This window comes from Coregonus lavaretus (assembly GCF_964263955.1).
Source record: "Coregonus lavaretus genome assembly, contig: HAP1_SCAFFOLD_1696, whole genome shotgun sequence".
Taxonomy (NCBI): Eukaryota; Metazoa; Chordata; class Actinopteri; order Salmoniformes; family Salmonidae; genus Coregonus; species Coregonus lavaretus.
This window is the reverse complement of record NW_028162908.1, coordinates 56733-69080: the sequence shown is the minus strand read 5'-3', so window position 1 is coordinate 69080 and position 12348 is coordinate 56733. Positions and strand designations below refer to the sequence as shown.

At 43.7% G+C, this 12348-nt stretch overlaps 1 protein-coding gene across 3 annotated transcripts in view; it reads left to right on the top strand.

The window, feature by feature from the left end:
• The window catches only part of LOC311118695 (traf2 and NCK-interacting protein kinase-like), a 37261-nt gene extending 30399 nt beyond the window's left edge, over positions 1-6862 (top strand). For all 3 annotated transcript variants that reach the window (XM_084193484.1, XM_084193483.1, XM_084193482.1), the window contains 2 exons: positions 3181-3320; positions 3432-6862. In XM_084193484.1, the coding sequence (XP_084049610.1) occupies positions 3181-3320; positions 3432-3515 (224 nt within the window). In that variant the 3' untranslated portion in view covers positions 3516-6862. The remainder of the gene's footprint in view (positions 1-3180; positions 3321-3431) is intronic.
• Positions 6863-12348: the final 5486 nt, after the last annotated feature.

Sequence of the window (12348 nt, the reverse complement as noted above, 5' to 3'; positions counted from 1 at the left end):
TTTGGTCTGACGAAACCAAGATTGAACTCTTTGGCCTGAATGCCAAGTGTCACGTCTGGAGGAAACCTGGCACCATCCCTACGGTGAAGCATGGTGGTGGCAGCATCATGCTGTGGGGATGTTTTTCAGCGGCAGGGACTGGAAGACTAGTCAGGATAGAGGGGAAAGGTGAACAGAGCAAAGTACAGAGAGATCCTTGATGAAAATCTGCTCCAGAGCGCTCAGAACCTCAGACTGGGGCGAAGGTTCACCTTCCAACAGGACAACGACTCTAAGCACACAGCCAAGGCAACGCAGGAGTGGCTTTGGGACAAGTCTCTGAATGTCCTTGAGTGGCCCAGCCAGAGCCCGGACTTGAACCCAATCAAACATCTCTGGTGAGACCTGAAAACAGCTGTGCAGCGACGCTCCCTATAAAAATTATTTATTATTTGGGTATTGTGTGTAGATTGATTAGGGGGGAAAAACAATTCAATCCATTTTAGAATAAGGCTGTGACGTAACAAAATGTGGAAAAAGTCAAGGGGTCTGAATACTTTCCGAATGCACTTGTATCTATCTACCTCTCTCTAGGTCTATGATATATCTATCTACCTGTCTCTCTAGGTCTAAGATACACTATATATACAAACGTGTGTGGACACCCCTTCAAATTAGTGGATTCGGCTATTTCAGCCACACCCGTTACTGACAGATGTATAAAATCGAGCACACAGCCATGCAATCTCCATAGACAAACGTTGGCAGTAGAATGGCCTTACTGAAGAGCTCAGTGACTTTCAACGTGACACCGTTATAGGATGCCACCTATCCAACAAGTCAGTTCGTCAAATGTCTGCCCTGCTAGAGCTGCCCCGGCCAACTGTAAATGCTGTTATTGTGAAGTGGAAACATCTAGGAGCAACAACAGCTCAGCCACGAAGTGGTAGGCCACACAAGCTCACAGAACGGGACCGCCGAGTGCTGTAGCGCGTAAACATCGTCTGTCCTAGGTTGCAGTGCTCACTACCGAGTTCCAAACTGCCTCTGGAAGCAACGTCAGCACAATAACTGTTCGTCGAGAGCTTCATGAAATGGGTTTCCATGGCCGAGCACAAGCCTAAGATCACCATGCGCAATGCCAAGCGCCGGCTGGAGTGGTGTAAAGCTTGCCACCATTGGACTCTGGAGCAGTGGAAACGTGTTCTCGGGAGTGATAAATCACGCTTCACCATCTGGCGGTCCGACGGACAAATCTGGGTTTGGCGGAAGCCAGGAGAACGCTACCTGTCCCAATGCATAGTGCCAACTGTACAGTTTGGTGGAGGAGGAATAATGGTCTGGGGCTGTTTTTCATGGTTCGACTAGGCCCCTTAGTTCCAGTGAAGGGAAATCTTAACACTACAGCAGACAATGACATTCTAGACAATTCTGTGCTTCCAACTTTGTGGCAATAGTTTGGAGACGGCCCTTTCCTGTTTCAGCATGATAATGACCCCGTGCACAAAGCGAGGTCCATATAGAAATGGTTTGTTGCGATCGATGTGGAAGAACTTGACTGGCCTGCACAGAGCCCTGACCTCAACCCCATCGAACACCTTTGGGATGAATTGGAACGCCGACTGCGAGCCAGGCCTAATCGCCCAATATCAGTGCCTGACCTCACTAATGCGCTTGTGGCTGAATGGAAGCAATGTTCCAACATCTAGTGGAAAGCCTTCCCAGAAGAGTGGAGGCTGTTATAGCAGCGAAGGGGGGACCAACTCATGCCCATGATTTTGGAATGAGATGTTCGACGAGCAGGTGTCCACATACTTTTGGTCATGTAGTGTATGTCTACATGTCTCTATAGGTCTAGGATATATATACCTGTCTCTCTTCAGGATGGTGACACTTTCTGTTTGTCTTTATGTACATGTCAAATACATTGTCTTTACGTACGTCAAATACTTTCAAGTACTTTAGCTGTGCTTGATTAAGTTACCTCTGTGCCATGGAATAGTACCAAAAGTGTACGGTCCAAGCTAAATCAAGCGCACCTCAAGTATTTGACCCAACGATGCCCATCACATCTTTAACTAATTACAAAGCTCAGGGTTAGGTTTAATTAGTGATGGGGAAACAAGTATCCTATTGCTTTAATCTCAGTAGGTCTAAAATGGGTCTTGATAGATGACTATCGATCTGCTCTGCCCTTCTATGATGACTATCGATCTGCTCTGCCCTTCTATGATGACTATAGATCTGCTCTGCCCTTCTATGATGACTATAGATCTGCTCTGCCCTTCTATGATGACTATCGATCTGCTCTGCCCTTCTATGATGACTATCGATCTGCTCTGCCCTTCTATGATGACTATAGATCTGCTCTGCCCTTCTATGCTTTTCTTCTGTTTCTCCACTAATACCAAACATCGGTTTATCTTGTCTGTCTGATTGACTGGTTCTGTTTTCATTTGGCTCATTCTGTCTCTGTCTGAAACACTGTGGGTTTGTGTTGTTGTGTTTTGAGACTGTACTCAGTCCTTGGAGCTTCTACCCCTGAGTTTATATCTCCTTCCTTTTAAAGGCCTCTCAACCCCGGCCCCAACACACACACACACACTATAGAAACACATACAGCCCCAAGCCACCATGACCAATACAAACCAGTACACACACAGAGACAGACCCACACCGACACTCACACTCCAGTCCGTTGGCCAGCCCACTTCCTGAGTACACAGGAGCTGGATGACAGAACTGGGAGGTAAAATCGCCCGACTATCCTTATGCTGCTACTGCTGTAACCATCCTCAGTCATCAGTCACCTGCACAATCCCTGCTACAGTATAACAACCCAGGGCAGGGTTACCATCCTGTCAAACCACCATACAAGAGTCATCCCAGTGAGTAGACCCTCAGATGGCTGTTTCTCCTAGTAGCTCTCTACGGTTGACTTTGACTATCCCCCCATACCACTGGGAATCTCTCCTATTAGCGTTGCCCCCTGGGTCCGTATGAAGCTGCCCCATCCCCCTCCGGGTGGATAGCTCAGGTGTTTTGAGTTTTTATCCGCCGTTCAGATTTAGAAACAGAAACTGCTGCAATGATTTCCTCCCGGAGGCGTGGCCTAGGGGTGTGATCTGTGATTGGGTGACTGGTTTGAGTGAGTGCTCTCCTGTCCAATCCCCTGTCTGTGTGTCCCTGTCCCTCCCCCAGCCTACATCCACTCCAACCAGATCATGGGCTGGGGAGAGAAGGCCATTGAGATCCGCTCCGTGGAGACGGGACACCTCGATGGAGTTTTCATGCACAAGCGAGCTCAGCGACTGAAGTTCCTGTCGGAGAAGAACGACAAGGTGTGTGTAAGCACAAACACACGTATACAAGCTAAGAGCACACCAGCTGTAAGAAAGCCTAAAAATATAAGCCAACACACATGCTAACCCTCCTCATGATGCTTTGTGCAGGTGTTTTTCGCCTCTGTGCGTTCCGGCGGCAGCAGCCAAGTCTTCTTCATGACCCTGAACCGGAGCTCTATGATGAACTGGTAACCCTGGTAACCCCTCCTCCTTACACCCTCCCTCCATACTGTACATCCCTAACCAGAGGACAGGATGGAGGGATGAAGAGGGAGAACTGAGACAGACGAGTGAACACAGAGACGGGAGGAGGAGAGAGTCTCCCAGCCAGGCAGACGTTTGCAGTACCAACCTACCTCCACAAGAGGAACCAGAGAGGAACAGCAACTCTGCAGATCACACTCAGACAACTCTTTCTCTCTGTTGTGTTAGTTTCTCTCAGGCTTCGTCCGAGATGGCCCCCAATTTCCTATATAGTGCAATACTTTTGGTCAGAGTAGCCATTTTGGACGTAGCCTCCGTGTTTATCCCAGGTGTTGTTGTTTTTGAGAGGTGGTGACAGGATGTGCTAGTGTAGTCTCCCTAATGGGGTCAGGGACCAAGCGTATTGTCATGACCCCTGACCTTTGTGTGTATATATGGTGGGGGTGAGTGTAGATTCCTGACTGCTGGAGCAGTTGAAAAAATACCAATATTGTCACCAAAAATATGATATTCTTGGCATAGATGCCATTCTTGTTCTAGTTCACCTGTGCTCCCCACTTTCTCTGCGAATGTTCTATTTGACAGTCGATCTATTTGCCATATTTCTATCGTTACACATCTGTAAATGCCACATTCTATGATCTGAAACAGACCTGCTTTCCTATTGGACACTCTTACACTGAGACGGAACAACAGAGAAAAGGAAGACAGGATGATGAGAGAACGAGAGCAGTCTGAGTTTGTTTCCTTTATCTTCCTCCTGTTTTGGTGGGGGTTTTGGGCTTCCATGGTGACATCACTATTTTTGTAAATGAGTTAGACCAATAAGAAAGAGTTCCAATCCTCTCTGCCAATAGCAGCTAATTTTCTGTTTTCCCCTCCCCACTCAAACCACTCCCAGATAGTACTAGCAAAATTATTGCTCAAGAAATTGCTCTTTGCTAAGAAGCTGTTTCTTTTTGACCATTTTAATTGTAAATAATCACGGTAAGGTACTTAATTGTTACCCAGAAATGATTTGATATGGAGATAAAAACGGCTGCATTGGACAAACGTATAGGTTGGTTAATGGTCAGACTTCTTCCTACACTCCACCTCTTCTCTCCATCTCTTCCCCTGCCTCCGTTGGTTCACCTGCTTCTGTACATGTGCATAGTGACACACCTATTCTACTTGTCATCAATTCTGACTTCTACACTAAGGCAATACACAGGTCTAACTGGAGAGATGTGTGGTTGGGACTACTAACTTTCCAAAATGAGATTCACCATGTTAGCGTCAGTCAGGACCTTAGACTGCTGTGGTTTAAATGTACTTAAACTAGTTTTAGACGGCCAGGTAGAATGACCACACTATGAATCTCCACTATATTCACTTGAATCACATATAGTTTTTTAGGATACTGTGTCTGACTCTGTAACATAAGATCTGCCAAGGTAGTTGGTGAAAGTGGAGGAGGGTGTCTGTGTGTACTGAACCAATGATGATAAGACTACTGATGTGGGGTTGTATGTAATGCAGGGTAATAGGAATGAGCCTACTCCATCCACTAATCGCGTACCTCTTCAGTCTTCATATATCTGAAATGACTGGATAAATATAAGCGTGACCGACAGGTGTATGAACCTGGGTTGGCAGCCATCTTGCTTTCTCATATCTAGTCCTGTCAGATCTGTGAACACTGCAGGGGTATAGGTTAGAGAGAAGGGGGTTGATTCCAAGAAACCGTAGGGGAAATGTGATTTAAGCATTTCATTATGATATCTGACTGATCATTTAGAAAAAGACAGTCATCATGTTCATACTAGAAGGCTTTCTACAGAATGGAGAAAATGGTTTAAGGGATTTCTAAAATGTGTTTTTATCGTGGTATAATTTGTATTTACATTTTTTGTAAGTATCAGAGTGTGTGTGCATATGAGGATTAAACTCTGCCACTGTTAAGAACGTCTGTGCATTGTGTGACTGAGCGTGTGTGTGTGTGCTTTCAACTCGTCTGAATCACTGGGATCAATAACCCGCCCCCAGACTGGTACTCCACTATGTGATGTTGAAACGTAACTGTCCTTCCTTGTACAGACGTGATCACGGAGACATCCTCTACTGCTTTACTTCTCTCTGTCTGGATGTCTTCTTCTAAAATCTAAAATGCACAGCAGCACCATCACACACTGTTGGCCACGTAATTCCCTTCCCGCCAGCTTTGTCCACCATGTTGAGCTCCTTAACACACACACACGTAACACTAGACATAAGATGAAGTCCTGCTCTGCAGAGGGTCCATATGATTTCCTTGTTTGAGTGCTAATCTCAGTTGTGATTTTCATGTTCTTTTTGTGATTAAAACCAATGTCAATACTGCTGTATGTAGATCTGAAGCCACAGAGGGCTCTGGCTCCATGGGTTTATCTGTGTCATGTGTGTGTATGGCAGATTACCCAAGGTGCTTCACCTCCATGATCTGTGTCATGTGTGTGTATGGCAGATTACCCAAGGTGCTTCACCTCCATGATCTGTGTCATGTGTGTGTATGGCAGATTACCCAAGGTGCTTCACCTCCATGATCTGTGTCATGTGTGTGTATGGCAGATTACCCAAGGTGCTTCACCTCCATGATCTGTGTCATGTGTGTGTATGGCAGATTACCCAAGGTGCTTCACCTCCATGATCTGTGTCTTGTGTGACAGTGCTTGAAGTGGAATGAAAAAGTTGCCAGTATTCATTTAAAATGTTACACTACATGTAATCTCAGCTGTTAAGGCTGTCACAAAAGACTATAGTAAAAGGGGTCCATATTTTACAGCCATTATTCTATCAGAGGTGCCGGTACTCAAGCTGTAGCAAATCAGAAGAGCCTGATCTCTGTACCAGTCATCACCAGCCCACTTCAACCACTGGTCTGAGCAGTTCTCCAGTGTTCTGTTCTGGTTGTCTGCATGTAGAGGTGTGGGGAGAGCAGATCAGGACTGACTGCAGTAGGCCTACTCACAGCTTCTTCATACTTTTTTGGCCTCCAAGCTCACGTCACAAATATTTGTTTTTAATTAGTGAGGATAATTTTATTAAACATTGATGATGAGGGAACACAATGTTGGGATGGTATTTGTACACTGGATCCTAGCTTCCTTCCAGTTTAGCAATAAAGAAGTTAATACTGACTTATTTAGTGTTCTGCTTCCCTGTGTCAACACGACACACAGAGGGAGGTAGGGTGTATGGCTGATGAACATGGATACATGTGATTCTGGATGCTTTTTGTTTTACACTTCCATGTAACCTACTCACACACTTCATGTTTCCAAATGTCAACATGCATTAAAGATGTGTTGTGTGTGAATGACTAATTTCTCCTCTCTCAATAAATTATTGGGTTATGAGCCTATATTCCCTCTCATCCAGTGTAGTATCTTCAGCAAACATAGCCCAATATTGGACTAAAAGAGCCTATCGTTACTCCTTGTAGTCCAAGGACTTTACATGTTCTGTTTAGAGGTGAATTGGCTCTGGCAGCCAAAACAGCCAAATACTCCATCTAAATGTGAATCGATTCTCAATTGCGTTGCAGTTCAAGAAACACAACACCCTCTACTTTCATATCACATCAAAACAATTTCACAAATGCAAAATATACACTTACTGTACACCAGTGGAGGCTGGTGGGAGGAGCTATAGGAGGATGGGCTCATTGTAATGGCTGGAATGGAATAAATGGAACGGTATCAAACATATAGAAACCATGTTTGACTGCGTTCCTTTGATACCATTCCAATGAGCCTGTCCTCCTATAGCTCCTCCCACCAGCCTCCACTGCTGTACACTGTTTTAAACCACGTTGGTGGCGTCAGTCTTCCGTTTACAAACAGGTGTTCGGAGACACAAATAGCCAATTAGGTGCGCCTCGGTCTTCCGTCTGTTTCCGTAAACAAGCGCTGTAACATGGATATATGGCCGTGTAGGTACCCTAAGCAAAAGGATGTTGCATAAAGCTTACCTAATTTTTTACTTTCACTGCATCAAGGATAGCATACACAGCTTTGCAGCCTTCTTCAGTGTGTAGGTACACATCTTTTTCATTCAAAACAGCATTGATAGGGAACAAGTGAGCAGCAGGTGCTTCTAATCAGGGTCAGGGATGTGGCTTCTCTGGTCTACCTGTATACGAGTTATGGCTTGGTGCCCCGGGTGGGTGGAGATTTCACTTAAGGACCAATGGAATGGACTAAAATGAACAAACTCTGCCCACCAGGGGCACCAGGCCATGCAAGACTACCAATCACAAAGGAATACAGAATTATAGCCAAATTGGAAAAAGACTTCAATGGGGTTAATGCGTGAATTCTGTGAGGGCCCAGTATCTACTAATCTTTTTAAACCCCTGTTCTAGCTGTGTGTGTGCAATGTGGTGCCTCAATCATCAGACAATATCAATGGTACAATATAGGTGATTTTGTAAATAGTAGTTGTAGCTGATGCTTTCAAAGTTGGTTATATTATATATAATTTGAAAGGTAATTTCACGACTTTCAGAACCACTTATCAAACAAAGTTTAAAATGTATCAGGTTTTCATTTTTTAAAGCCATTTATACAGGTAATATTTACATGTATCCTAGAGGTCAAAGTCCTGTTGACCTGAAAACGTGTCTGATGGATAGCTGTGAATCTAAGCTTTCCAATTATATATGATTAAAGGGTATAAGTGAGCAATAACATGTTATGTACTGACGTTTGTCATAGGCTAAAATTCCTATGGGAGAAATGAAATAAAGAGTGATAACATACAGAAAGCTACAATTGCTGCACTGCTATCAGACATTTTCCAACTCTAGGGACATATACCTTCAAAAAAATCACTATGAGACATCGTCGGCCCAAGTGAGCCCGACCGACCCCCTTGGCTCATGGACTAAAGGCATAACTGTGCTAATTAGCTATCTGGGTCTCCGAACACCTGTGTGTGAACGGAAGGACGCCACAAACGGGTTGTCACTGAAAAATACTGTCGGCTGCAACTGTGTTTAAAAAAAAGTGTACAGTAAGTGTATATTTAGCTTTTGTGAAATTATTTGGATGTGATATGAAAGTAGAGGGCTTTATGTTTTTACAATTGTACCGCAATTGAAAATCGATTAACGTATAGATAGAGTATTTGGCTGTCAGAGACAATTCGTCTCTAAACAGAACATGTAAGGTCCACTTTAATGGAAACCTTTAGGGATGCGTTTCCACTTGATAGCACAGTCAACTGACTATCGTAAAAATTCATGAAAACAAATATTTGCTTTTCGGTCTTGAGGTTAGGCATAACGTTAGCAGTGTGGTTATTTTACCAGATAAAATGACTGAGAACACACTCATTTACAGCAACGACGTAGGGAATAGTTCCAGGGCAGAGGAGGGGGAAGGAATGAGCCAATTGGAAGGTTAGGGTTAGGTTTAAAATAACATTTTAAGATAAATTGTAGAAATAGGCGGGGTTTATGAACTTGTGGCTGTGGTAACTAGTGACGACCCTACGGATGCCGCAGTAAAATTGGTCGCGCTTGCGCAGTCCCGTTCCTCTTTTTCCTGGAAGGTAAGCGTTGCATGGCGCGTGCTTCTGTTCACGGGGGGAAACATACAACTTTTAGTAGTTTAATGTCAGTTTATTTTTGACTGGTCAGATTCATTTTAGGTTTTGGTAGTCGAAAGAGAAGTGAAAAGGTCGAAATGAAGTTTGTTTGCTGAGTGTAGGTGCTCTCAGCGATAGGGTGTGGGTCCCATGTTTCACGTTTCTGTAGCCACGGCTCTACTGAAAAAGAGGCATGAGGCCTTCTGCGCGCTTGTTGGAAGTTGTTAGTCATGTCTTGCTAGACATACTAGCCTAGCCGAATGTTGACAACTCCGCTAGGAAAACTAACCATGTTGTAATGTACTTTGACGTGAGACTATTTGTTAACAAACCATACATACAATTAACTTTCTGAAAATGACCATTTGTTGAGACATTTTAGGTAATCGCTAGATAACATTAGCTAATTGGCTAGGTAATACAATGTGTTTGTAAATAACTAACACTTGCTAGCATGTCGTAGCTACATTTAATGAATGTTATCTTTGTGCAAATACGGGAACGTTATCTCCATTGGCATGGATTAAATGCCAAACCTCTAAAATTAATAATTAGTTTTCCACCAACAGCATGGAATTGTCATTCTAGCTAGCTAAGTAACAGTAGCAAGCGAACACTGCTTTCAATCTAGCCATCTGGCTAACACGTTATCGCTTCTATTTATAAACCAACGAGTCGTTTATTAATTTAACTATTTGGTATGTATGTCTTTATAATCCGTAATCGGTGTTAGTGTATGTATTGTCCCAATTTGTTCATCCATAGGCATAGTTAAGGTTAGCTAGTTACGTGTTGTAGCCGGGCCTGGCAGAATCTTATTGTTAGCCTTTTTTTTACTAACCTAGCCAAACTTATTGGCTGAACGGTATCGCTGGTACTTGTGTTTATATCAGTAGTTAGTTGACGTTAGCGCAGAGGAAGCTGTCTAGCCAACATTGGCTATAAATGTTGTCGGGTCAGTTCCGAACGTCCCGGGCCAGGCCTACCCGTTATTTACCGGGGCACCATGATGCGGCAGGTTTATTGCGCGGCGAACTCCGGTTCTGCCTCCCGAGCGAAGGCGCAGGCCAAACTGGGACACGTGGACAGGGCGTGGGAATGGTTAACCAGACGAGGTCGGGCCCTGGTCCACTCTTTTCGTCTGATCTGTGAAATAAATCTGTTAGCAGTCGCCGTTAAGGTTGTTTGCAAGCTTTCCACGCGTGCTGGGACGTCCAGCATGCCCACGTTATCATCCTCCACATCACGTGTGTCAAATTAATTCCACGGAGGGTCGAGTGTTTGCGGGTTTTCGCTCCTCCCTTGTACTTGATTGATTAATTAAGGTCACTGATTAGTAAGGAACTCCCCTCACCTGGTTGTCGAGGTCTTAATTTAATGGAAATCCAGCAGACACTAGGCCCTCCATGGGATTAGTTTGACACGCCAGCTCCACATGTTGGCTATGACGTATTCCCCACGAGCATGGAAGGATGGTTTTGTAAAGTTTAATCAGGAAGTCTATGATACTTAGGAGGATGCGATTTCAAATGGTCAGAAGCCAAATGCTCAGTAATTTCCTGATTTGAGTATGGTTACATTCTCAGATTAATATAATAGTTTCATTTCAACTTTAACATGCGTTGCAATAACTAATAATCCTGTTTACATGGACATGTCTGAAATCAATCAACTTTGATAAATGCAGAAAATCGGCAATCAAAATAAATGTTCTACCACAGCGGCCATGTTATTTATGGGAACCCTATTTGATTCGGAGTTCAGACATATAAAGTTTGTATGTGAACTATTTCTAAGATGCATGCTTCCAGTTTTTCCGAACTCACTTCACTTGCGCATAACACGTTGAGTAGACCGAAAGTGTCATTGCATCAATGCTTTGTAATAACTTGTCCAACTTTTCTCATTATGTAACCCAACATTTTTTGTGGATATGTGTGCAACAAAAGTACAACATTCACCTTTTGCTACTATTTCTGTTTAGTCTACGCATACAATTTGATTGCCTACGTTTAGGATAAATCCAATGTATGCACCACACAGAACACACTCCACAAATTTGTTTAAATCCCCGTTAGTGAGCATTTCTCCTTTGCCAAGATAATCCATCCACCTGACGTGTGGCATATCAAGCAAGAAGCTGATTAAACAGCATGATCATTAAAGGTGGCCACAGATGTCTCAAGTTTTGAGGGAGCGTGCAGTTGGCATGCTGACTGCAGGAATGTCCACCAGAGCTATTGCCAGATAATTGAATGTTCATTTCTCTACCGTAAAATGCCTCCAACGTCGTTTTTAGAGAAGAATTTGGCAGTACATCCAACTGGCCTCACAACCACAGACCACGTGGGAGCGGTTTGCTGATGTCAACGTTGTGAACAGAGTGCCCCATGGTGGCGGTGGGGTTATGGTATGGGCAGGCATAAGCTGCAGGCAACAAACACGATTTGCATTTTGTCAATGGCAATTTTAATGCGCAGAAATACCGTGATGAGATCCTGAGGCCCATTATTTTTATAGCTATCTTTGACCAAGAGATTCATATCTGTATTTCCAGTCACGTGAAAAGCATAGATTAGGACCTAATGCATTTATTTCAATTGACTGATTTCCTCATGAACTGTAACAGTATACTTCTGGTGTAACAAAATGTAATGACGCTGTCAGTCTGATCGATGCTGGCACATGCGCAGATCAAATACACTGCTGGAACTCTTGATTAAGCTGTTTACATGTCCTAATAATTCGGGAGATTGCTCAGAAAACCAGGTGTTTTAATCGGCGTATGCTTACTTAGATTCTGACCGTACGCCGATTTAAGATGAGCAGAGTAAGATGTTTACATCACTATTGCCATACTCGGCCTACTGCCATAATCAGTTTTAATATCAAATTATTAGTGTAGACACTCATTGGCTCTTTACACCTTTTAGAACTTGCTGTTCTTGATCTGAGCAATGTGTGAGTCATTTCTCTGGTATTTTAAGTGTTGTGATGTCTCTCAGAATGTTAAGAGTGGACTGAGTTTTGGGACTATATAGTCGAAAGTAAAAATGTATTCAGTACAGACCAGTGGCTGTATTGCCAGTGCGGTAGCTCAATCGGGGACGTTTTTCCTGATTTTTAAATCAGGGTTTCTGGACTTTTCTGATCAGTATTCATACATCATTGAATTCAACTGGCACTGCTGTAGCTGTAATTGCCTGTTCTA